At 34.0% G+C, this 23,566-nt stretch overlaps 1 protein-coding gene across 1 annotated transcript in view; it reads left to right on the top strand.

Moving 5' to 3' along the window:
- Positions 1-209: 209 nt before the first annotated feature.
- SATB2 (SATB homeobox 2) overlaps positions 210-23,566 on the top strand; it is a gene marked incomplete at its 3' end in the record, with an annotated part of 136,010 nt that continues 112,653 nt past the window's right edge. The window contains exons 1-2 of the mRNA XM_083368134.1: positions 210-348; positions 1,389-1,616. Coding sequence (XP_083224260.1) covers positions 1,448-1,616 — 169 coding nt within the window. The 5' untranslated portion in view covers positions 210-348; positions 1,389-1,447. The remainder of the gene's footprint in view (positions 349-1,388; positions 1,617-23,566) is intronic.

Genomic DNA, 23,566 nt, shown 5'->3' with positions numbered 1-23,566 from the left:
CCCCCGCCTCCTTCCCTCCCGATCCCAGAAGTCTCACCTCTCTTCCAGTTGCCACCTCGGGTGCCCTTTTAGGAAGAGCTCTTTCCTCCAAGCGTCGAGCCGTTTCAGGCGCAAGGGACGACCAGGTATCCTAACTCGGGAACGGAAAAAAGGAAAAAAATAATAATAATACCCCCCCTCCCCATCTTAAGGCGTCAGTGGGGTGGGGTACTGGGGAGAAGCGGGAAAAAAAGGCAAAGAAGAAAATAACGTAGCAAAAGGAGCCAAGAAAACTTTCCATCCTGGATTCTCTACTTTTGATCCATGGACGGAGCCCGAGTCAGCCAAGTTACGGACAGAATATAAGCAGTAAGTACTCCTGGAAAGCTTAGCTGAACTTGTCGCGGTAGTTCCGAAAGATGATGGAAGACGCCTGCTCGAAACCAAATAATTTGGCTTAATAGAAATTTAGTAACTGACTTGAGTTGCTTAAGGTTGAAGTTTCAGTGTGATATGTTACACTCCATTTTATTTGTTTCTGTGTAAATCGCTCTTATGCTGTCTCCCCCACCCCTACGTTGTGTACTGAAGCTTGAAAACGCAATCTGCTTGAGATAGCATTTCAGCACAAAATTCTTAATCGGCTCTAGGATTGTAGGCATATAAGGGGTAACACTTGAGGAAAAATGTTCTTTTTTTCCTTCTGAGCAAAACTATTTTTTCTTTGCAAAACAAAAAGCAAATCAACAGAAGAATGAAAGGTTAGCCTAACACCATTATTTAGCAAGTGTTTACAAACGGAAAAGATAGCAAATATATGCTGCTTTAAAAATCTTGTTTAATAGTTTGAAAGTGGGGCTACATTTTTAAGTACTTTTAGCTGGCGTTATATGTTTGCTGCTTATTTCTTCATACTTTATCCAGAGTAGGACCAATCTTGAAATGCATATTTGGCTATCTAACTGGATGACTATATTGGTTCATGGGTTATTGTATCTGAAATGCATTAGCTCTTTTAAAGCTTAGACTTTCTTATTAACACATTTGTTTGCCGAGTCCATAGCTTTGATAAATTGCATTCTTTCTCCAAAAGAGAAACTGGCACAGGTAAATAGTTCTGATAATAGTAAAGTTTATAAAGCCAAAGTTAAATGAACAATCAAGTTCTCTGAAAGATACTGTGTAGGTGCTTGTTAGCCGAGGGTACCCCAGGCAGCATAGGAAGATGTTAAGAAATCAGGTGCAAAACCAGAACGTTCTGGTTAGCTCTCCTGTGCTGTGCAGCTGCCGTTATTTCTGCTTGAAGCACCCTACTTGTTAAATGTAGATGTAACTAACTGACACAGTGGATTTGGATGCTTCTGAAATGGTTATTTCTTGTTTTTTCCCCCTCCCTCTTTCTGTTTTAGGTCCTTGCTCATTTTATTGTGACCTGCCTGTGGGAACGTTGTCTCCAACTCAGAGTAATATGGATCGGAGAAGTGAGAGTCCCTGCTTAAGGGATAGCCCAGAGAGAGGGAGCGGCAGCCCTGATGTCAAAGGTCCTCCCCCGGTGAAGGTGGCCAGGCTTGAACAGAATGGCAGCCCTATGGGAGCCAGAGGGAGGCTCAATGGTTCTGTCACCAAATCAGTGGGAGGTAACAAACCTAGCAGAACTAATGTATGCATAACAGTCTGGCGGCTGAGTTATAATAGCACAAGGTCTCAGGGTTCAGGTTGGCATAGCTTGTGCGTCTTGGTGTAAGATTACGGAAAGAAAGTCAATGGCAGACAGTTAATGCCTCACTTTAACTGATGTCTCTCATCAGTAACCAATAGGCTCATTATGGTTAAATAAAGTGGCTTATGTAGAAAGTGGCATATTTTGGGCACTTTGCCATTTTATATGTGGAGTTAACTCCTTTATGTTGATGTAGAGAGTGGCTTCTTTTTCCTGGAATGCTTAAAGTTGTTAAACAATTTGACTTACTATTAACAGAATACATAAAAAGAATTTAGATTTTCTTTTATTTAAGAATACTTGTCATTATCTTCTAAATAGTTATATATCTATATCTGGACCAATGTCAAAGTATCTAGCCCGGATGTAGTTTTTATTTATTTATGCTGAAATAGCTTATATTAAGTAAACTATATTAAAGGGGGCACTTAATTTAGTCCCAAGAATTCTCTATTTTTGTTAGACGCTTTCTATGCATGTCACAATTTACATTATATTTTATTCTCTCTTAGAAGGATTTCCAAATGTTTAAAATGTGAAAAAAGTCATTTCAAAATCCATTTTAGGATAATATCTTAGGTCAATTTAATGTCCCCAAATAGTGTACAAATTTTACTAATTAAGAATATGAAGATAAATATAAGCCTTTACCTTGGGTCTCACTTGTCACAAAAACTCAGAGGGAATTGGTGTATTGTTTCTTTATCTGTTCTTAGTTTAATTCAGCTGAGTTTTGTGAGATGTAGTTTAGAAGTTCAGGTGGCCTTCTAAACCTATAATCCTAATCCACTTAGAAATAATAGTTTGGTGTCACTAAGTAAAATATAATGCAAATAAATATATAAGCCAAATCATTTCTTTACTTTCTTAGGAAAAACTAAGTTTATTTTGCTTTGTGGAGAATTATATATCTATTTTAAAAATCTTATGTCATTTGGATATTATATTTAAAGATACCTCATGTGCTTTATATAATTTTACATTTTTAATGATGCCATTTCAATAATTAACAATTAAAAACCTTTAACATGCAGTTCAGTTAGTTTAAAGATTTCATTTTTGAATGTCATAGCTCCTTCATCTTTCACTTCAATCACTTTAGGTTTGGAGGTGGATATTATAAAAAGGTCATCTTTGTGTGAAATTTCTAAAGTAAAAGAGATAATAATGGCGAACACATAGTTCTCTTAAATATAAAGCATGTTGTAAAGCACATGGCAGCATTTTTACCGTGCGGCAGTTTATTAAAAAATGGATGTCTTTACAAATACTGGGTTCTTTGATAAGAAAAGTACGGTATAGCACCATTGCACCCTTTTTCACAGTTTAACCATTTTGCGTCTGTTCTTAGCTTTCCCTGTTTAGTAGACATTAGTAATTGCTAAAAGATTACTGAAAAGTTGCATCTTGAGATTTCCTTTATCTGTCTCTCATTCTTTCTCCCTTGTCCTCCATTTTAGTTATTTATATATTCTTAGGTAATTTAAATATTTTTTTTTGTACTGGATAAAAAATATTCAGTGGCTTCAGAGCTTTGATGAATGTTGTTTATAGCATTCTTATCATTGTGACCTTCGAGATAAGAAAAAAATAAGTTGTAGAAAACTCTGAAAGTAATAACAGTTATTGATTTGTTGCTTGCTACACTTTTTGCAACTGTTTCAAAATGAGCTGTGGGGGAGATCAGGACAAGTTAAGAACATTCATTTTGAGGAAATGTTTGTAAGTTTGCATTGTTGCTTTCTGGTGATCTGTTAAATACATTGCGGACTGATAGGTTTTTAATTTTTTAAAAATACTTTGGACGAGTTGCAAATGTTGCCTTACTACTATAGGGTTTTGCCACAAAAATTCTCAACAAATGGTAATAATATTAGCATGGCAAGAGACAGGATTTTATTCATTTCTTTGTGAAGGCTTTCATTTCTCAGTGTCTTCTTCTAAGAACTTATATTTTCATGCAACGCTAATTGTTTTAAATTAACAAACTATTATGGTATTAACGTTCTGTTTCATGCAGGTTCTTGTAATTGTAGCACCTGTTACCAATTGAATGAAGGCACTAAGAATAATTTCAAAAATCATTCTTAATTCTATTGTACTGAAGGCAGTTAAGTATTAAAATAGTAAAATTAGACCATCTTAGGAAGTGGATGATAGATAAAATTGATGTAAATTTTATTTTAGCTGTTGTAAAACTTTCTGTCTTAGAAAATCTTCATTATTATTGTACTTAAAAAGTTTACTTTGTAAAAACGATCAACAAATCTGCCTGTAGAATTAAGCATATAGAAGATTGCCTTGCTTCAAATAGTACATTTTTATAGAATAAATATATCCTTTTAATTACAATACAACCCAATATTTCTAAAGATACCCATTTTGTAAAATAAATTGCTGCACAGTATAAATTCTGCCATGTGCATTACAACATGTTTAATCTGAATTCTATAGATTTGAAGATAGTAAATTATAACAGAAAAGGAAAGCGGTTTAGAGAAAGGAGTAAACTAAGGAATCTAGCTACACTGAAGGAATATTTGGTATGTAAAACAATAAAAAGATGTCTTGAGACTGTCCAAGTATAATGACAGTTTTAAAAATAATACATAATTTAGGAAAGTTACAACTTCTTAAAATAGTACTGTAGTTTTTTTTTAAGGATCACCAGACTGTAATTATCTTATTTTTGTTGGGGAAAACAAAAAAGCCCATTGATACTTCCCATACGATTTTAAAGCACACTCTCCTCTTTATCCCTCCAATTATTATTTGTGCAGACCTAAGATTAAAACATTAGTTATGTCAAGATGCATATCTATGAAGACGGACTTATTCTTTTTTTGAATTTTTATTTGGAGAATGTAGATTGCAGAAAACTTTTGCTGCTAGTGGCAAATCATATGTTTTTCAGTTAACACTTCTTGTCCTTTACAGTATTAATTTCAGTAGAACTAGTCAAGATTAGCTGCTGCTTTTCCCCCTCTCCCTCCCCCTTCTTCTGGTATTCTAGCACTTCCTGCAATTCCTAGATGCTCTGTTTTAACCATCTATGTAATAAAACAGAAATGCTGTGATATGTTCATGATTGGCAGGATTTATAGTAAGTCTGTGGGAGAAAAAAGCAAATATCTCTTTAAAATACATATGACGCCTGGGAGAGAGGTTAAAGCAAGCAAGAGCTCTGGGGTGTTGACAGCTTTATATCCCTGCTGGGTAACATTCACTTACTAGAATTGGCGTCCTCTCTCAGTTACTAATTTGCTCCATAAGGATTTTGAAGAAAAGAAAGGGACGATTAATGGCCAGGAAACTCAGATTTCTAAAAATGCTGAATAAAATTATCTGTTCGTGACTTGTCAGTTTTTATGTACATTTATCCTTTATTAGTGTTTTAAAACCTTAATAAGACGGTGATCTTCATCTCATTATTTTAGAAATGAGGTCTGTAAAAATCGCTAAGCTGCCTTAAAATTAAGTCTCTTATTTTGTTCCTAAGTTAAAATACAGAAAAATAGCATAACATGCCATCCGATCTAAGAAAAAGAGTACCTAGATCTGAAGTTGACACGTTATGCTATTTTCATACTTGACCCATCCAGTTTCTTGAGTTGTATTATGAGGCTGAAATGCACACATTATCAATCTGATGTATTTTTTTAGACTGATTCAGAAAGTGTAGGTTTTGCTTAAACCGTTATATAGTGGGTGAATGCTTGAATGAAAAGTAGTAACACTTGTAGTTTCTCAATATATCTCAAAGTTTAGTATATCATATAGTTCACATGTTCAGTCAGATATGGTATTTTTTTTAACATAGATGATAAAAATATTGAAGGCCTGATCCAGTCATACTGATATTTACTGAAATCAGTCCAGTGAAATCAGTGAGTGGTGTCATAACTAACTTAAATGCCATTCTTTTTAGTAGTTGTATTCTAAGGATATCTAGGCTGGAACCCAGCCTATTTTATTCAGTGTAGTTATATATTTCTCAAACTGGCTTAAAGGAAAATGCAAAGTTCTTTTTTCAAGTTTTAATAAAATAGCTAGTGATCCAATATGATATATGATTGAAAAATATATCCCATTACATTTACTCTGTAGTAAATGAACATTAGGTTGCGGCCTTAAACCTCAGATCAGGATCTCAAGCTTATACAGTTTGCCTAATGAATTCAAAGTTGCCTAGTCCCAAATAGGATTCCAGTTTTTGTTTTAAGACCTAGCATGTCATTGCTAAAATCTTCATGTTACCAAGATTAATGCTGTATGTAATAGAACTGGGCACATCTTTTATTACTGTTGCAAGGGTCATGAGGGGAAAATCAGCAGTTAACTTTTTGCTGAAACATTAAGATGGAATCTATAGTAGTGTGTGTGTGTTTGAATGTGTTAATGGGATAGTACTGATGACATTTGTTAACATACTTTTCTCAAAAATAAGTTATTTTTGCAACTGAGTGGTGATAACACTACAGTGCTGAACTTTCAGTTTTTCTCCTGTTGGTATTGCTTTATCTGTGTATGAAATACTGTATAATGTGATAGAAAAGTAATCTAGTTTTAGTGATTGTGACATTTTTATTATTGCTTGCTTTTGGAATATATGTGGTTTGCATAATCCTGAACTGGTAGTGCTTTTTAAATGCAATATCAGTTTAAAATATTGTACAATCTGTTTGTTTTACAGTGTTAATAGTCAGTATTAAAATCTTCAAAATAATTGGGGAGTAATAAGCTGTTAAGTAAGTTAGAAATTGAATATTTTAAGAAATCAGAATTTATAACTTAATTGAACATTGAGATGTGCTTTTGGAGTCAACTTTCTCAATATTTTTTGTCTTCTCATAAGAATATAGCTCTTTTGTGGGTTTCAGAATTTGGTCTTTTGGTTTCAAGTTTATGCAATTCTATATTCAGAATGAGCATACGATATAATCCAATAAAGAACCTGGGATTGGTTTTTTACATAATTTTGGAACACATCTTCTGAAATATTTTACATAAAGTCATAATTTTGACGGGTTTCAACATGAGTTGTAATGCAATTTGTTGATTTGCTTCAAAGACAAAAAGATTAGCTTGTTAAAGAGGAGAATGTTCAGTGCCATTACATAAACTTAATAACAAAGTCTGTGTAATGAAAGAAAAAAACAAGGAATCCAGCCTTAACTCTAAAAGTGGATGTGAGAATGCATTCTAAATAGAATGCAGTTCTAAATAGAATGTACTTGCTTAGAAATGATGACTTCATTGGAAAAAGTATCCATAGGACATTATAGTTATATAGTATTTAAACTTGTGATACTACTTTTTCCTTCCTTCCTTCCTTCCTTCCTTCCTTCCTTCCTTCCTTCCTTCCTTCCTTCCTTCCTTCCTTCTTTCTTTCTTTCTTTCTTTCTTTCTTTCTTTCTTTCTTTCTTTCTTTCTTTCTTTCTGAAATAAGCATATTTGATAGCGTTCTTTTAAACTGTGAAAAAGGAAAAATATGTACTTGGAAGTAAGTTCTATTAAAGTAATAAGATTTGTCGTACAAATTTGTTTCAGTTCATTCCCTGTTCTTGCTTTTAAGTACCTGGTAGAATGTTGCGCTGATTTGTTTCCTAGTGAACTACATGCAGTTAGACTTGTTACAGATGAAAACTTTGTCCTTCACTCTTGCAGAAAGGCATACATTTAAGACAATTGCTTTTTAAAATGATGGGTAGGAGAATTTATTGGCTGAAAAGCTGTTATGTAGATGCATGCAGTATATGCATTTCTCTATATCATCTAACGTATGTCTAATGTAATATTTAACTTGGGTAAATATGGATTTATTAATATTAGTGTAAGACATATGTTTCAGTAGTGTAAATTCCTTGAGCTGAAATTGAAATAACTTCAGCTGAAAGTTAAGGGGAGGGAAAAGTGTCTAGGAAGTTGTATTATTTTGTCAACCTTACTCATTTATGTGAAGACATTCAGAGACAGGGAAGTGTTATTTTAATAGCAAAATCAAGGCTGGCTGGGTGACTTTAGGCCAGTTGCTCTCTGTCAACCCAACTCACCTCACAGGATTGTTGTGGGGAAAATAGAAGGAGGAAGGAGTAATAGGTATGTTTGCTGCCTTGAGTTGTTTATACAAATAATAAAGGTGAGATAAAAATAATAAATAAATAATAAATAAATAAATAAATAAATAAATAAATAAATAAATATTCTGAGTTGATAATGAATTAATTTATTATTTCCAAAAGCTAAAAATAAAAACATAAAATTATTTGAAAAGAAATAAAAAAAAACTTTTCCTGATTCTAGTAAAATAAATAAGTCCGGTTAATAAATATGCAATATAATAAACCTAATAAATAACCAATTGATATAGTAACCAATGAATCAGTAAATGTTTATTTAATAATAAATAATGCATTGTTATAATTAGAAATGCATTTTCTAGAGGAAGTGCTACAGTTGGGAATACCTGTAAATTAAGATTTGGAAAATTTTACTCTTAAATGTGAGTTATTCAGCATTACTTAATTACAACTAAAATAATATTAACTGACTTAAAATTGATAAGAGTTATTTGCTGGCGGAAAGGCTGGTAATTGTTTTGTAGTACTTCTATATATTAAACCTCAACATCTTCTGCTATTAAAACTAAATGCATTGTATGAAAATCCTTATTAGGTTTCTGGTACGACTCTTGTATGTATGTTTGAGTGAAAGAAGAATTGAAAGCATTATCTTTCTGGAGAATATTGACTTTGAACCATGGTGTCTGTTTTAAAATGTAACTCTTTTTTTCCTTCTGAGATAATGATGAATCAATCTTATTTTAATTGGTTCCTACTGTATAAACTCCACAGAAACAGATGCAGTTTCATAGGAAGACATTCTATAAGTGAAACTCTGTTTTAAGACCCAAAGCCACAACTGACAAACATTTGAGAAGCTGATGATTTCAGAGAAATATATTTAATTATCTTTGCCATGCTGAATTTTCCCACGATATTTAAGTTAAGCATTCATCATAGAGTGTTAAATATTTAAATATTTATTTTGGAACTACTTAAAAACATTAAAAAAAATCACTGAGGTACATGAATTATACTATCCCTCAAAAAAGATTACAATTAATGATGTTTTTTGAGAAGGGAGACGTTTCTTTGCTTTTACTGTATTAATAATACATGTTTTTTCCAACAATAAAATTATTTGAAATTAGGGAGAAATATTGTATCATTTGAAAGTAAATTTAGTTAAATTGGAAAGACAATTTTACGATCAGTTCTGCTCCTTTTTCTGTATTAAATGCATAAATATAGAAATACGTGCCTATTGTTGGTATGTTATATTTTCTAATACTTAAAACAAAATTAATGATTAATATACACATGCAAATATCTTGGAAACTTGATTTCTGCAACTCTAATTTAGATAAGTAATGTGTAATTATTACTTAATGATGTGTATGTATTTCCTGCAACAACTGAAATGTAGCATTAGGATATTTAAATTCGAGCATTTTGAAATGCTTATCATATGAAAAGCCTATCTTAAGCTATTTTATCAGTTTTATATATATGGCTGATAAACATGAGCTTCAGGATGAATTCTGAAAAACTGAAAAACAAAAAGTGAGAATGTATTTAGTATAAAAGAAAATTAGGCTTAAATTTATGGGATTTAAATATTTCATATTGTACTTAATACCTTTGTCTTCAATAAAATTTATATCTGTTCTATGTGATTATTGTGAAAAATGTCACAATCCCGCGTTTCGCTATAAATAAATTGTATTCTATTTGTTTGTACTTTACAATTATTTTCTAAATATATTGTATTCTGGAGTCCTTTTTTAAAATTTAAGTTCTTTAACTGCTCACCAAGAACAAATAGTAGAATAATATAAAGACTTCAGTGAAAATTTGTACACTGTAAAAACAAAGATTCAACATATAAGTTATTTCATCAGCAATGTATTATGAAATGACTACATGCTTTTGATAATTATCCTGTAAATCATGAGACTGCTTTATGTTTTCTTAGTATATGTATTTTTAAAAACATATTTCTGATAAAAATAGTATGCAGATAGTTTTGATTAATCCAGTCACCTTATAGGACACATTGAATATACCATGAAACACATGAATGTAGCCATGTTGAATGCTGTAGTGGTCCCTAAAAAAAAGCAATAAACATAGAAATATAGTACTGCTTGTGATCAGGAAAGATTGTTTTTGTATGCCTCAGTAAAAATGGGAATTAAGCCATGTTTTTTTTAACTCTAAAGGATTAAAGCATGCTGTATTGTTAGAAATTAACAGTCTTGAATGGAAGTTTATTTGCTAACAACAGGGACCATGTTTAATGTAAGACTTGTTCATGCCATAGGAATTTGCCTAGTTCTTGTTCTTCCTTTGCCACGACTTCAAATTTACTACAGATGGTTCCCCAACCATCTTTATGGAGTAGAGTGGGCAAAAGGAAGATATAAATTGATCTATAAGTAATTTGCAATCATTTGATGAACAGACTGTTTGATGTCATGCTTTTTTATATGCTTTGTAGGTAACAGTTTGAGCTTTCATTAGAAAATGTTCTAATATATCCATACTGGTTTCTTGTGGTAATAAGACTATAATCTCCATCTGGTAATTTTTGTATCTGAGCAGAGGACAAATTAATTTTAAGGATAAACATATAGAAAAACTTTAAAACAATAGCAAAATGCCTTTTATCTTAGTATTACCAATATTCCTACAAGTGGTGCTCCCCAAACTTGCTAGATCACTTCAGTTTTTAAAAATGAAATAATGACCAGCTACAAGGGTTTTGAAAGTGTACCCATCTGCCCTGTAAAGACCCAAACTAAAAAGAGACAATAGGCTTTATCTTGGAGGGAATGGCAGATAGCTTTTTTCTAAATAACTATTTTGAAATAGAATATATTCTCAGTGTTACCATTTTATGAATAGACAAATCCTATAGCCATTTTGTGGGAGCACCCACAATATACTTTCAAAAATTGATTGGCTGCTTGGGGGAATCTATGTCTTAATTTATGATTCTTTTGCATTCATTGTACATGGAAAGTAAAATGTCAGCAACTTTGTGATACTTAAAGCAGTATAACATTTTCTGGCACCTTCCTCAACTTTTTATTTGCTGCTTATACTTATTCCTTTTGGAATTACTGTTTTATATTTTTCGCTGTCCTATTCATGTATTCATCCATATGAAAGTATATCCATGTACAGTTTAAATTGCTTGCATGGACTACAAATAGTGCAAATCAACCAATCTGTGCAAACTAATAATGGAATACGATTTATACAATTCTGTGCTACTATGAAAAGAAATTTGATTCCAAATAAAATTGCTGAGAATTATAGCCAAAGCCTGTATATTTGAAGTCTATTAGTGAATCAATAGAAATACATTGTTTTGCCAAAATGAAATATGTTAATTCTAAAAAAGATTCTCATGCAAATTAATACTATGGTATTCACCCTTCATTTTAATTAAATAGAGTCATTAATAAATGAAGCTTATTTTTAGTCATTTCATTATTAGCTATTTATTATATCAAGCAAAGCTGGCCTTGAGATTTATATATAAAGGATATCTAGTTTAGGTAGAAATCTTACGCGTATTTAGCTCTAAATAAATCTTCTGGAATTTAATACTTCCTTTTGGAATACAGTAGGTATTTGAGAGTTTTATTATTAGTTGATTACTATGACACAACAAAATAATATCCTAGCTGTAGGCCTAGTATATACTGGAATAAATATAGACTTATGTCCTAAACTTCATACACTGCCTAAATACTGTATTTAACAATAAATCTTAGGTAGAAATTTAGTCAGTATAAATATTTTGGATTAGGTTTTGTATTTAGATCTTTTTTTCTTAATAATTGCTGTTTGGAGTTTGACCAATAACGTAGCATACTCTGTGAATAACCTATGTAAAATGTTCATTTATGTCACAACTTAATATGCTTGTTTCTAAGATTTGATACTTTATATGGTACTTGCTAAAGGAATAAAATTTTCATTTATGGGTTATGCATTACTATGCAGTAAAAGGTGCCTTTCATAATGTATTTCCCCAATTTACAAATAACTTTTTTATCGTAATCCTTGCATATGAGCTGAATACCATGATAGATGTCTCCTTAAGTATTGTAGTAAAAAAATGACTTGTATTTTGAGGCTGTAGATAGTTTATGTTGTTTTGGACCAATTTCCCAAGCAATGATAGAAAACAGATTACAATAACAATTATACATTCAGAAGATGCAATATCCATTTCTGCTTTAATTGAGTGAAAGAATAATAAAAACATCACTAAGAAAAATGAGATGGATCTGTCACATTACCAATTTTCAGACCTTGAGAAAATGCAGAGAAACTGAAGTAGGTTTACTTTACCTCATCTTGTTAACTAAAATTTTATTTATAGTAGAAAATATGTTACTTGCATTCACAGATGTGGACAAGGTTTTAGGAATTGCTGTTTTTCAGATGTTAAAAGTAGAGTGAAATATTCAAGTTTGTGCTGAACTGGGACGCTTCCTATTGTCTGTATAGTTTTGTTTTTTCTTTGTTCTTTGCAATTGGAGCATTCACAGTCTTGTCATTTTATAAAAATGAATACAAAACTACATTATGTTCCTAAAATGTATTTCTGATTTGATTCTCAACTTTTTTTCATGACTGAAATATTCACATTAATGAAATGGACTTCCGTACTTCAACTTTTCTCTCTGTAGATTCCTAAAGTCCCTGAAAAATTGGCTGTGCTATGTGAGGAAGTCTTAGGAGTAATCAGAAATTTTATGTGCGTATGTAGAGGGAAGTTAAGAAATATGCCCTCAGCTACATGAACAGAGGCGTAACAAGACTCTACATTAATACACTAAATAGATTAATTTGGATTAATTTATGCAGCCACATCGTATGATTTATCTCCTTCTACTGAAAAGTTTATGTCTGAAAACAATTATTTGAGTTAGACCTTCAAAATGTTCCCAATACATTGTACTATGCCCTTGCTATTATTGAATCAGAGCTCAATCTGTATAGAAAAGATTTCAGTTGAAAGAAAAGAATGCAGTAATATAGTAAGAAAAGAATACAGTAGTAAAAATCAATAGTGTGTGCATTAATAAAAGTAATAAAGTAAACAATAAATATTGATGCAATAATGTTACATATAATAACATTACAATAATAATGTCTCTTCCAAATTTTGGGCATACAGTACTGAACACTTTTTTGAGAATGAATTTATGTAATATATGCATTTTCTAAAAGCCTTTTCTATTCTTTATTAAGTGATGGATAAAAGTCCATTGCAGTACAAGGATATACTGTAGAGGCATTTCCCCAATGAATGACTTTAAAATCTACCAAATTGTGGTCAGTGAATAGAAAGAGTACCTATCAAAATTGTAATGAACATGAGAGTTAAATGAATAACCACACATACACGAAATGGCATACCTGTATGTGAACAAAGACCTGTCATCTTAGTTTTTGACAGTGGTAAACCACATAGTGCCCAGAAATACCCTGAGTGAATAGCAGATTATTTAATATTGATATGTTTGTTATCTCAAATACTTGAGACAATTTATTGCAGGAAGTAAATTTATATGGAAGAAATATGTAGGTGTACAGAGTCAGTGGCATGTTAGTTAAATCTGATGTTACATGGAATATCTGCAGAATGGGTTAAATAAACATTTGCTGCTTTGGTAATGATAGTTAACTTTTTTTTTCTTCATTCTACACTCAATGTGCCCTCTAGTCTGCTGAAGAGTATTCACCAATCATGGAGAAGAAGACTGAGAGGCTACATGAAAAAAAGTAGAGAGTACATCAGCCAAGGGATTGTTGAATGCAAGTTAATAGTATAATAGTCTTCTTGTTAAGAAGACATGCAAAAGCTTATGGTTTACTTAGATAAAAATATTTTTCAGAATATAACTTCTGTTATAATCTATAATCTTTTGAAGTCAGGTCATATAAGGAGAACAATAAATATAAATTACTTAACAAAGGTGGTCTATGCAACTAGCCTAGTTATATTATGAAACTATTCATCTACTAGATTGATGGTTCAGGTCCTAAGGTTAAAAAAAAGTGCACAGTAATCAAAGTTGCAGTTAATTTGAAATTTTTAGAACCACTTAAGGGTTTTTAAAAATGAAAATTAACAAGCAACGTATTTACAAATATTAAGGGAGATTGAGTACCTTGGGTATCTTTCTTATGCTGAAACATTTTGACATTTTTTTTAAAGGCAGAGAATTTCATGCTTCCTAGGCAAGTACATAGAAATCTAATTATTCAAGCTGGTACATTTTGAAAAGATAAATACTTTTTCGTATACAATTATTGTATATTTTCCTATGCATTCTTAAACATAATCAATATACAATGTATACCAAACTCTAAAGATGATTGTGCCTGATGGTTGCTGAAGAATTGAAAGAAGTTTATCTTCAAACCAGGGTTTCATTTCTAAGTACCAGGATTGTCTATTTTTTTCCCTTCCTTCCTCAAATATAATCTAGCTGAATTTTCTGGAGACAGACACCTATTTTAGAACAATAATGTGAGAAAAGAAGAGATGGTAAAGTTATAGCTCAGGCTAGAACAACTGAGATAGCAAGGAAAAGTGACTAATATATGGGACATACTAATACAGGGAGTCCCAACCTCTGGGCTGTGGCCTGCTATTGGGCTGTGGCCTGTTGGGAGCTGGGCTGCTGAAGCAGTGGGTGAGCACGTGAAGCTTTATTTGCACATGTGCTGGATTTAGGTTGACATGTAAAACCATTCCCCTCCCACCAAAACTGCCACCACCACTGGTCTGCGAAACCAAAAAGGTTGGGGACGCCTATACTAATAGGGTTAGTCATACAGGTAGTCCTTGACTTACAACCCTAATGGAACCTGAAATTTTGATTGTAAGTTGTTGTGACTGGGTTTGATTTTGCAGCCATTTTGATGACATTGTTAAGTGACTCCCTGAAGTTGTTAAACGAATCATGTGGCCACAAGTCCAGATCCAGCTTATAGAATGGATGTTTTTCTTGCTGGAAAACAGCAAAAAAAAAAGTTGTAAAATGTGACTTCAAGATGCTGCAATCAGTTGTAAATGTGAGCCAGTTGCCAAATGCCCCAAATACAATTGTATGACTGTGAGGTGGAGAAAACGGCAGTCATAATTTTGAGGATGAGTAACTCTTTGTTTAGTCTCTCATAACTTTGAACAGTTGTTAAGTAGCCGGTTGTAAGTTGAGGACTATCTTTAATGCCATAGGTTAATGGGTTGCTTTTCCTAGTTTGGAAGTAGTGGCACTAAATCAGAATGAGGAAAGGAACTGGAACTAATCATAGGTGTTTGGATACAGTTATGAATTACTAAGCTTTTGTTTGACTTTATATCTGTTTTACCCATGGCATGTTCTCCCCCTCTCCCCTCTGGCTCCAGTTTCTTGACCATGTCTTGCGTTTTCATCAGATTCTACTTTTGGATTCTATAAAAAAAGTAGTAAAGTTGGTCATTTGGTTAAATATAGTAAAGTATTCAAAGTATTTATAAGAATTGTAATGAACTGTATGGGTTCAAATTAATTATAAACCAAGATCTTCTCTTAAGATCCTTTTTTTGTTGCTACTATTTTCACACACACACACACACACACACACACACCCCAAGACTGTTAGGGAGGAATAGATTATTCTTGCAATAATTATGCATTTATTGTTTGCAAAAGTTTTCTGGAAGTCTGATGGAAGAGCACCTATGGCTGGAAAGCTGTAGTTGTTTACCTTGGTTGAAATAATTAAAATTTTGTTTCTATTCAAATGAAAGAAAAACACTATAGCTATATAACACATTCACTTTTATATATGCTGTTATTTAAAGCAGCTTTTTTGGCTAATGGAGATCAATTAACTGATACAAATAGTAGAGGGCAACCAGAAGGCTGATGACAGCCAAGTAAATAAATAGCTCCAAGCTATTCTGTAGTGTAGTGGATGGTTGCTCCCATCTCTACATCCATCACTAACAATGAAATACAAATGGTAATGGACAATCTAGGCTGCCATGAATACCTGATTTAAAGCAGGAGTAAGCTGCCTTCTGTGGGAACGTGAGAACTGCATTGAGAAACCCAATGCCGTAAAGTCAGCAGTGTTGTACAGTGGAAATTTTCCTTTTTCCTTTGCTATTCAAAACCCTGTTAGGGCTTACACTACAATTTTCATGGATTTCCTGATGTAAAATAGCAGTTTTCTGTAATCACAGTTGGATGGGGCTCTGGGGATTACAAAAATAATTTCAAAAACTAAATGCAGCCCCAGGAGTGCAATAGGTTTGCCCTTCATTTAAGATGTATGTCAAAAGTGAACTGTTTTTAATAAGAATTTGAATTTGCGTATTTATAGTAAGAAGCAAGGAGCTTTTACTTTAATAACAATGTAATAGGGCAATTAAAAATACGTGGGCACATTGATATGTCATTCTTTCTGCTTACAATGAATATTGTCAATATTGTATTTGCCTGAAATACAATTTACATAATTAATTTTAAAATTGTAGCCCTGAGCGTTCAGATTTAACAACAAATCATTTCATATCAATATTGTACAAAATGTATGAATAGTAATATTTATGGTAAATGTACTATGGAGTGTTCTTTGCATTTAGCAGATTCTTCAGGTTTTATAAACTAATTTTAAACAAACACATGACAAGTTTTTCCCAGGATTTTCCTTATGTTCTCAAATGTGGCAGCCAGTCTGCTCCCACATGATAGCAATGCCATTTGGTACCTGAAGCAGGCCCCCTCCCTGCTTCATTAATCCCGAACCTTCTGTCTGCCTTCTTAACTTTTGCTGCTTTGCTGCACAGCCACATACAACAATGCCACACAAACACATTCCCATCAGCTACTGCTGGCGCCTGAACTGCTTCTGCCCAGAACAGCTGGATTTAGGTCCCTGCACAGAATGAAATGGAAGTGTTTTCTTCTATGTATGACTCAGAAGTCCTGAAATTGAGGTGGTAGCCTAGGTGACCCAATAGAAGCTGGGCAGATCATAAACTGCTTCCTTGATGAAGTGTGGTAAAAATTGTGTCAGGAGAGAAGAGAAAATGTCATTTTAAATGGGTAAAAACTATGACCGTGCTCCCTCGGCAGCAAGCAGAGTCATCAGAATATGTGATTTAAAAAAAGGTTCATGCTTAAGGGATGGGAGGATCAGCCCATAGTGTGCCAGTTTCAGAAGAACAAAAAGAATATTTGTGAAGGTGCAGGTGGCCCTTGTTATTTGCAGTGTCTGGGTTCTAGTGATAATGGCTTTAGCCATCTGGCTCGTGGTGAGATGGGTGGCAAACAAATCAAATAAATAAGTAATGAAACTGCAAAAAAAAAAAAGACAGTATACTTAAGAGGCTCCTTCCCTGGTAGAATAGCTATGCAGAGTGGAAAAACCATCACAAATAATTTGGTACAGGTTGGGTGACTCTCTCATCATTATGCCAGTAAGCTGCTCCAAAGAAGAGAAACCAGAAGCTGAAAGGAAGCCACATAGAATCTCACTATCTCACTATCAGCCCAACTCAGTCAGATCCACGGTGACTAAGTGGATCCTTCAAAACGTACTTTCAGCATGAAGGAAAGTATTTTGATCATGTTTAAAATAACAAGAAGAGATGCGATGGCTCAGTGGTTAAAGATGTTGAGCTTGTTAGCTGGAAAGCTGACAGCCTGGGTGTAAGACCTGAGCGTCACATAACAGGGCAAGGTCCCATTACTTGCCCCAACTCCTGCCCAACAAGCAGTCTGAAAGCATGCAAATGTGAGTAGATAAATAGATACCACTTTGGTAGGAAGGAAACTGTTCCATGCTCCTCAGCGTATAGTCCTGCTGGCCACATGACCACAGGAATGTCTTCAGACAATGCTATCCTCCTTGGTTAAGAAATGGAGATAAGCACTGCCCCCCAGAGTGGGATACAACTGGAGAGGAGAAACCTTTACCTTTACTTAAGGAAACAAGAAAGGAAGGGAAGGGAAGGAAGGAAGGAAAGAAAGAGGAAAGAAAAGGAAAGAAAGGAAAAAAGAAAAAAAAGAAAGGAAAACCAAAGTATGTGAAAACTAAAGTCCAGTCTCATACAAGTCTAATAAATTATTTAATTATCAACTCGAACATGTAAAATGGATGAGAAAGATCACAAATGATAACGCTATTGGGAATCAAATATTTCTTGCAAGGGGAAAACCATGAATGTGCCTCTTATGAAATTTTTAAGAATTTTAAGAGAAATATCACTTGGTGACCTACTGCACATGTAGACTTGCTTTTTGCCAGATTTATCATTGCCTAGGAGGAAAATTAATCTAACAGCTAAAAACAACTATAAGAGAGAGAGAGAGAGAGAGAGAGACAGACAGACAGACAGACAGACAGACAGACAGACAGACAGACAGACATTGGTATATAACAAACACATTCTTACATGCAAATTCCCTACAGTATAGTTGACAGCAATTAGTGGGATTTACTTTTGAATATATAATAAGTAGCACTGTTCATGTTATCAAATTTTATTTCATCCTGAAGCCACAACTTTCTGTTATACACAGTTAGGCATGAAAAGCCGACTATGGATGGAGATCCATTTATCAAGAATTCCATAGCTCTCGCTTATATGGATTCCAACAAATAGCAAGACAGCATTTATGATTCAAAATGGTTGTTTCATAGATTAGTATTTGGAAAAGTATTACCCACCTCAATTATTCCAGAGCCTGCCTTCTTCCTTCTTGATATATACATGATTGCAGCACCCTAAAATGGCAAATAGAATCTGGACAGATTACAGACTCAAAATACCTGTATTTAATACTTCCATAAATATGCTGGTATGGGAAACAGCTGATTAAATTAAAAAAGATAATATAGATTTTATATTTATAAAGAGGAATAATATATTCTATTAGGTATAAATGTCATTGTTATTATTAAAATATTTTGGATATGGGAAGGACAGCTACTTTCAAGAAACTAAATAATTATTGATGGTGTTCCTTCTGTATCATGTTTCTGAAATTCGCCTCCAATGTATTACCGTGTTGTGTTTATTTTGTTCAAAGTTGTTTCATGCAAACTTACATTTTAATTTGTTTAGTGTCATTTGTGATAGAAAATAAAAGGTTTTTGTTTTTGAATGATAAGAAATAATAATCTGTTTAGATAGTATGTATTCGTACTAAGGATTAATGACCAAAATAATTTTACAAAAAGTGGCTATTTAAAGCACTTGTCAAAAATAGGCAGCATTACAAGACATTGTAATTGTTAGATATCTGGTTCAAGGAATAGTTATGATTAATGGGAATCAGAATTTTATTTTGAAAATGAATGGTTCTACAGGGATCACTCTATTTGGAGCATGTAAATACTGTACATTTATTTATAAAGGTAAAGGTAAAGGTTGCCCCGCACATGCGTGCTAGTCGTTTCCGACTCTAGGGGCCGGTGCTCATCTCCGTTTCAAAGCCGAAGAACCAGCGCTTGTCCGAGGACGTCTCCGTGGTCATGTGGCTGGCATGACTAGACGCCAAAGGCGCACGGAATGCTGTTACCTTCCCACCGTTGTGGTCCCTATTCTACTTGCATTTTTACGTGCTTTCGAACTGCTAGGTTGGCAGAAGCTGGGACGAGTAACAGGCGCTCACTCTGTTACGCGGCACTCGGGATTCGACCCGCCAAACTGCCGACCTTCTGATCGACAAGCTCAGTGTCCTAACCCACTGAGCCACCGCGTCCCTCTACATTTATTTATAGTAGACATCAAAGTCCATTAATGAGTCAGTTATAAATAAGTGGAAAGAAAGCATGAAGCAAATTATCTAGTGAACACAGTACACAATATGTATATATACATATATATGTATATATGGAGGTGCAAGGGCTCAGCAGACTTGTTGAGCTTGCCAGCTCAAAAGCTTGATACCCGAGTGCCTGTTACTTGCCCCTGCTCCTGCCCACCTAGCAGTTCGAAAGCATGCAAATGCGAATAGATAAATAGGTACCATTTTGGTGGGAAGGTAACAGCGTTTCATGTGCCTCAGCATATAGTCATGCTGGTGACATGACTATGGAAAGGATCTTTTAACAACACTGGCTCCTCAGCTAAAAAATGGAGATGAGCATCACCCCGTAGGGTAAGACATGACTGGACAGGGGAAACTGTTACTTTTATCTTCATATGTATGTACATATACTGTATGACTGTATGTGTGTGTGTGTGTGTCTCTGTGTGTGTGTCTGTGTCTGTGTGAGACAAAGATTGCAACAAATACTCTAAAAATCCAGTATTGGTGCACAGAAATTGGTTGAAGGAACCAATTTATTCCTAGTTTACAGATGGGAAATACTGAGGCCAAGAGATAAACAATTAGAATAACATAGCAGGATTTTTTTTAACTTTCAATTTTATTTGCTCTTTATAGCCTGTGGAGAATCTAAATCTTTGTGAATGTATGACAGAACAGCCAAAGAGCTACCAATAGATTTTAAATTGTTTTCTGCTTACTCCCAGGATATAAGAATACACCTAATAAATCAGAAAGATCTGTTGTTTCTAGTGAGGCCTTCTGTTATCTATGCCAGAGGTCCCCAGTCTTTTGGGCACCAGGGACCGGTGCCATGGAGAAAGTGTGATTTTGAATACTGCCTGGATTCCGAGGATAGAGCTTTGCTTGTTTGTGCAGCTTGCTTGCTGGCATGCTGTGGACCGGTGCTTGTCCACGGACCGGGGATTGGGGACCCTTGATCTATGCCATCACACTTATATTAAGCATAATTTTAAGATTTAGAAACAAACAATTTTCCAAATTGCAGCTGAGATATTGTTGGGTGTTATGAAGACTCTGACTCCAGCCTCCCAGGACATAATTTAAAACATTTTTTATAAAATATTTATTTATTGAGCTTAGATAGCCATCTTGTAACTCTGGGCGGCTCACAATCCAAAAACATGAAAACGAGAACTAATAAAATAGCATTAAATAAAGCTGACTTCTCTAAAAATGGAAAAGTCTGGTCTCAGTGTCTGGGGAAAAGGCTAAAGTAGTTCTTCAGGGTTTTCCTGAAGGCCGACAGGGCTGCTCTTACTTTCCAACAGGTGCTACCACAGAAGAGACATGCTTCCTGGATCCCACTAGATGGCACTGTTTCAGAGACAAGATCTGGAGCATGTCTGCCCTGCCAAATCTGGTGGGATGGGCAGAAATAATTAGGGACAGGGGCTCCCCTCAAACAAGGCCTAAAAATGCAATTTCTTGCTGTATATGCATGTTTTGTTTCATTCACTTTCAATGCTTTGTAATTGTATGGACATTTTACAAAGACCACTTTTAGCAGTTGATTCTTTGAGTTCTTATAAGCCCATGCTAGGGTCATCAGCAATAGCATCTAATTACTTTATTTTCTGTTGGTCTGCTTTGATTGCTTATAATTTTTATGAGTCTTAGAGTTTTTTCCATTGATTTATGTGTCTAGAATATTGAAGCTTTATTATGACTGCTTTTATTGAGCACTCTGGTTTAACTTCATCTAATATTCAATGATTTATTCTTGTAATCCAAGGTATTTTCAATCCTTTACCAACACTGGAATTCCAAGGCATTGATATTTCTTCATTGGGCCTTACTAATGGTCCAGTTTTCAAAAATATATTTTACAGTTGGAAATATCTTAGCCTGATAACAATACAATCCTTTAAAATGACCATCATTTATTTCTTCAGAGTCATTGGCAAGTGCTTGATCTTAGAAATGTAAATTTATAAATAAATAAATTTTGGTTGACATCTCTGCTTTTTAATATTTTGTCCAGATCTCTTACAATTCTTCTCCCAAATAGGAAATTTCATGGTTATAGCCACCTTTCCTGTAAGTTTTTGAGTCTAGGGGAGATAAAATGTGTTACTACTTCAGCTGCTTTTCCATCTGTTTACATTAGTTGGCATGTTTTGTTGACTTCATTGTGGGGTTTTTCTTAATAATAAGCAGAACAGGTTTTGCTATTTTTTTCACCTTTAACAAGATTCCTTAAATCTTCCATTCCCAGACAACAGGGTGTCTGAAGTTACTATTTTTTGTCCCAGCAATTTTAATTCCATCCTATTTATTCTAGAGTAGCATTTCTTAATAAATGTTTTGTAGATAAATAAATAAATGAGGTGACAGTATATAACTTTGGCATATTTTTCCAATTTGAACCAATAAGTTACCCTATACAATATTCTGTTTGAACTGTTGCTTTCTGATTAATATTCAAATCATTCAATTGGCAGATAAAGTAGTGTGATATTCTCTTTGTTTTTAAGGGCTATCCAGAGTTTGTGATGGTCTTTAAATAAAGTTTATATAAGCAATAGTGCAGAGATAAGTATCTGTTTGGAATTCCCTTGCCTTTTCTAATAGTTTTTGGATATTAACAATGGATCTCCTTTCTTCTGAATCCAGATTTTACATCTGGCAGTTCTCATTCTATGTATTTTTGACATCTGAATGACAAAACATGAACATTATCTTACTGAGACAAATGCACTTTAGTAGTTTGAGCATTCCTTAGCACTTTCCTCCTTTGGTATTTGTGTGTGGAGTGTGAACCCTTCTTGGAACTTCTGGGTGGGGGACTGTGTTGTGGAGCTGTGCTTTCTGTGGAATGTTTTCTGCCCTGTGTCCCTTCTCTGTTGGACACGAGCGTGGGCTGTTGGGGATGGGCCTGTGTTGTCTGCATCTCAAACTGAGGCGCAGGTGGTTTCTGTGATATGCAGTTTTTCTGGAAATCCATTCATACCCCCACACTAGAGTCAGCCAGAGCCGAAGAAGCTTCTTGGATGAGAAGTGAAATGTCTTCAAAGAAAAACCAAGGAAGTCCAGTTGCTTCTTGAAAAAAACACCTTTACATAAAAGTTTTCCTTGATTTCTGTAATTTCCTTAAGTAATTCTTATTCTTATTCTTCCCTTTCAACTGTTGATCTTGTTTGCCTTGTTTATTTTGATATAAAACATTGACTCTTCTTGCTCTTTTCCGGAACCCAGCTCTTCATTGGGAAAAAAATATATGCTCTGTCTCTGTTGCAACCCAAGAAGCTGCCTGCCTTCAAAATGTTAACGGGCAGCCATTTCACCTTCTTTTGCTTTTTGTATTTCATGATATCTTGTTTGCTTTATTTTTAACGATGTCATGAAGTTCTTTAAAAGAGTTAGGCACTGTATTTTAAAAACTATTTATTTGTTTCTTTTCTTTTAGCTTAAGTCATGCATTTTCAAGGAGTTTGTGATCAAAGCTGTAATCAGCACCAGATCTTTAGCGATGGGGGGAGGTAGGGGGGGACTGAAAAAGTGTTCCATCCATGCTTGCAGAGTGCATAGTTTAATGTCCTCTGATAATGTCTGTGTATAGAATAGTCTTTTAGGTTGTTGGAAGAAAGTATTTGCTATAAACATTTAATTTTCTTGGCAGCAGAATACTGTTTCATTTTGTACATCAAGGCCAAATTTTCCTAGTATTTTGGATGCTATTTGCTTCTAACTTCGGCAAACCAATTTTTGTATAATTAATATGTCATGGGGGAGAAGGCTATGTCAGCAAGGTCTTGCAAGTAACCCTAGAACAATCCAGCTTCTGCTTCCCATGCATCTGGGCTTAAAGCATATCATAGTAATATTTGTTGGCCTGGTTTGTGTTTGAGTTGAGATCATTGTGTTATTTTTAGATTGTGTTCAAACGTAAGTTCTATAACGTTTTGCTAGTAATGATGGTT

This window comes from Vipera ursinii, assembly GCF_947247035.1.
Source record: "Vipera ursinii genome assembly, chromosome: 1".
Classification (NCBI taxonomy): Eukaryota; Metazoa; Chordata; class Lepidosauria; order Squamata; family Viperidae; genus Vipera; species Vipera ursinii.
Note: the sequence above shows the minus strand (reverse complement) of the source record. Positions and strands in the feature narration are given on the sequence as shown.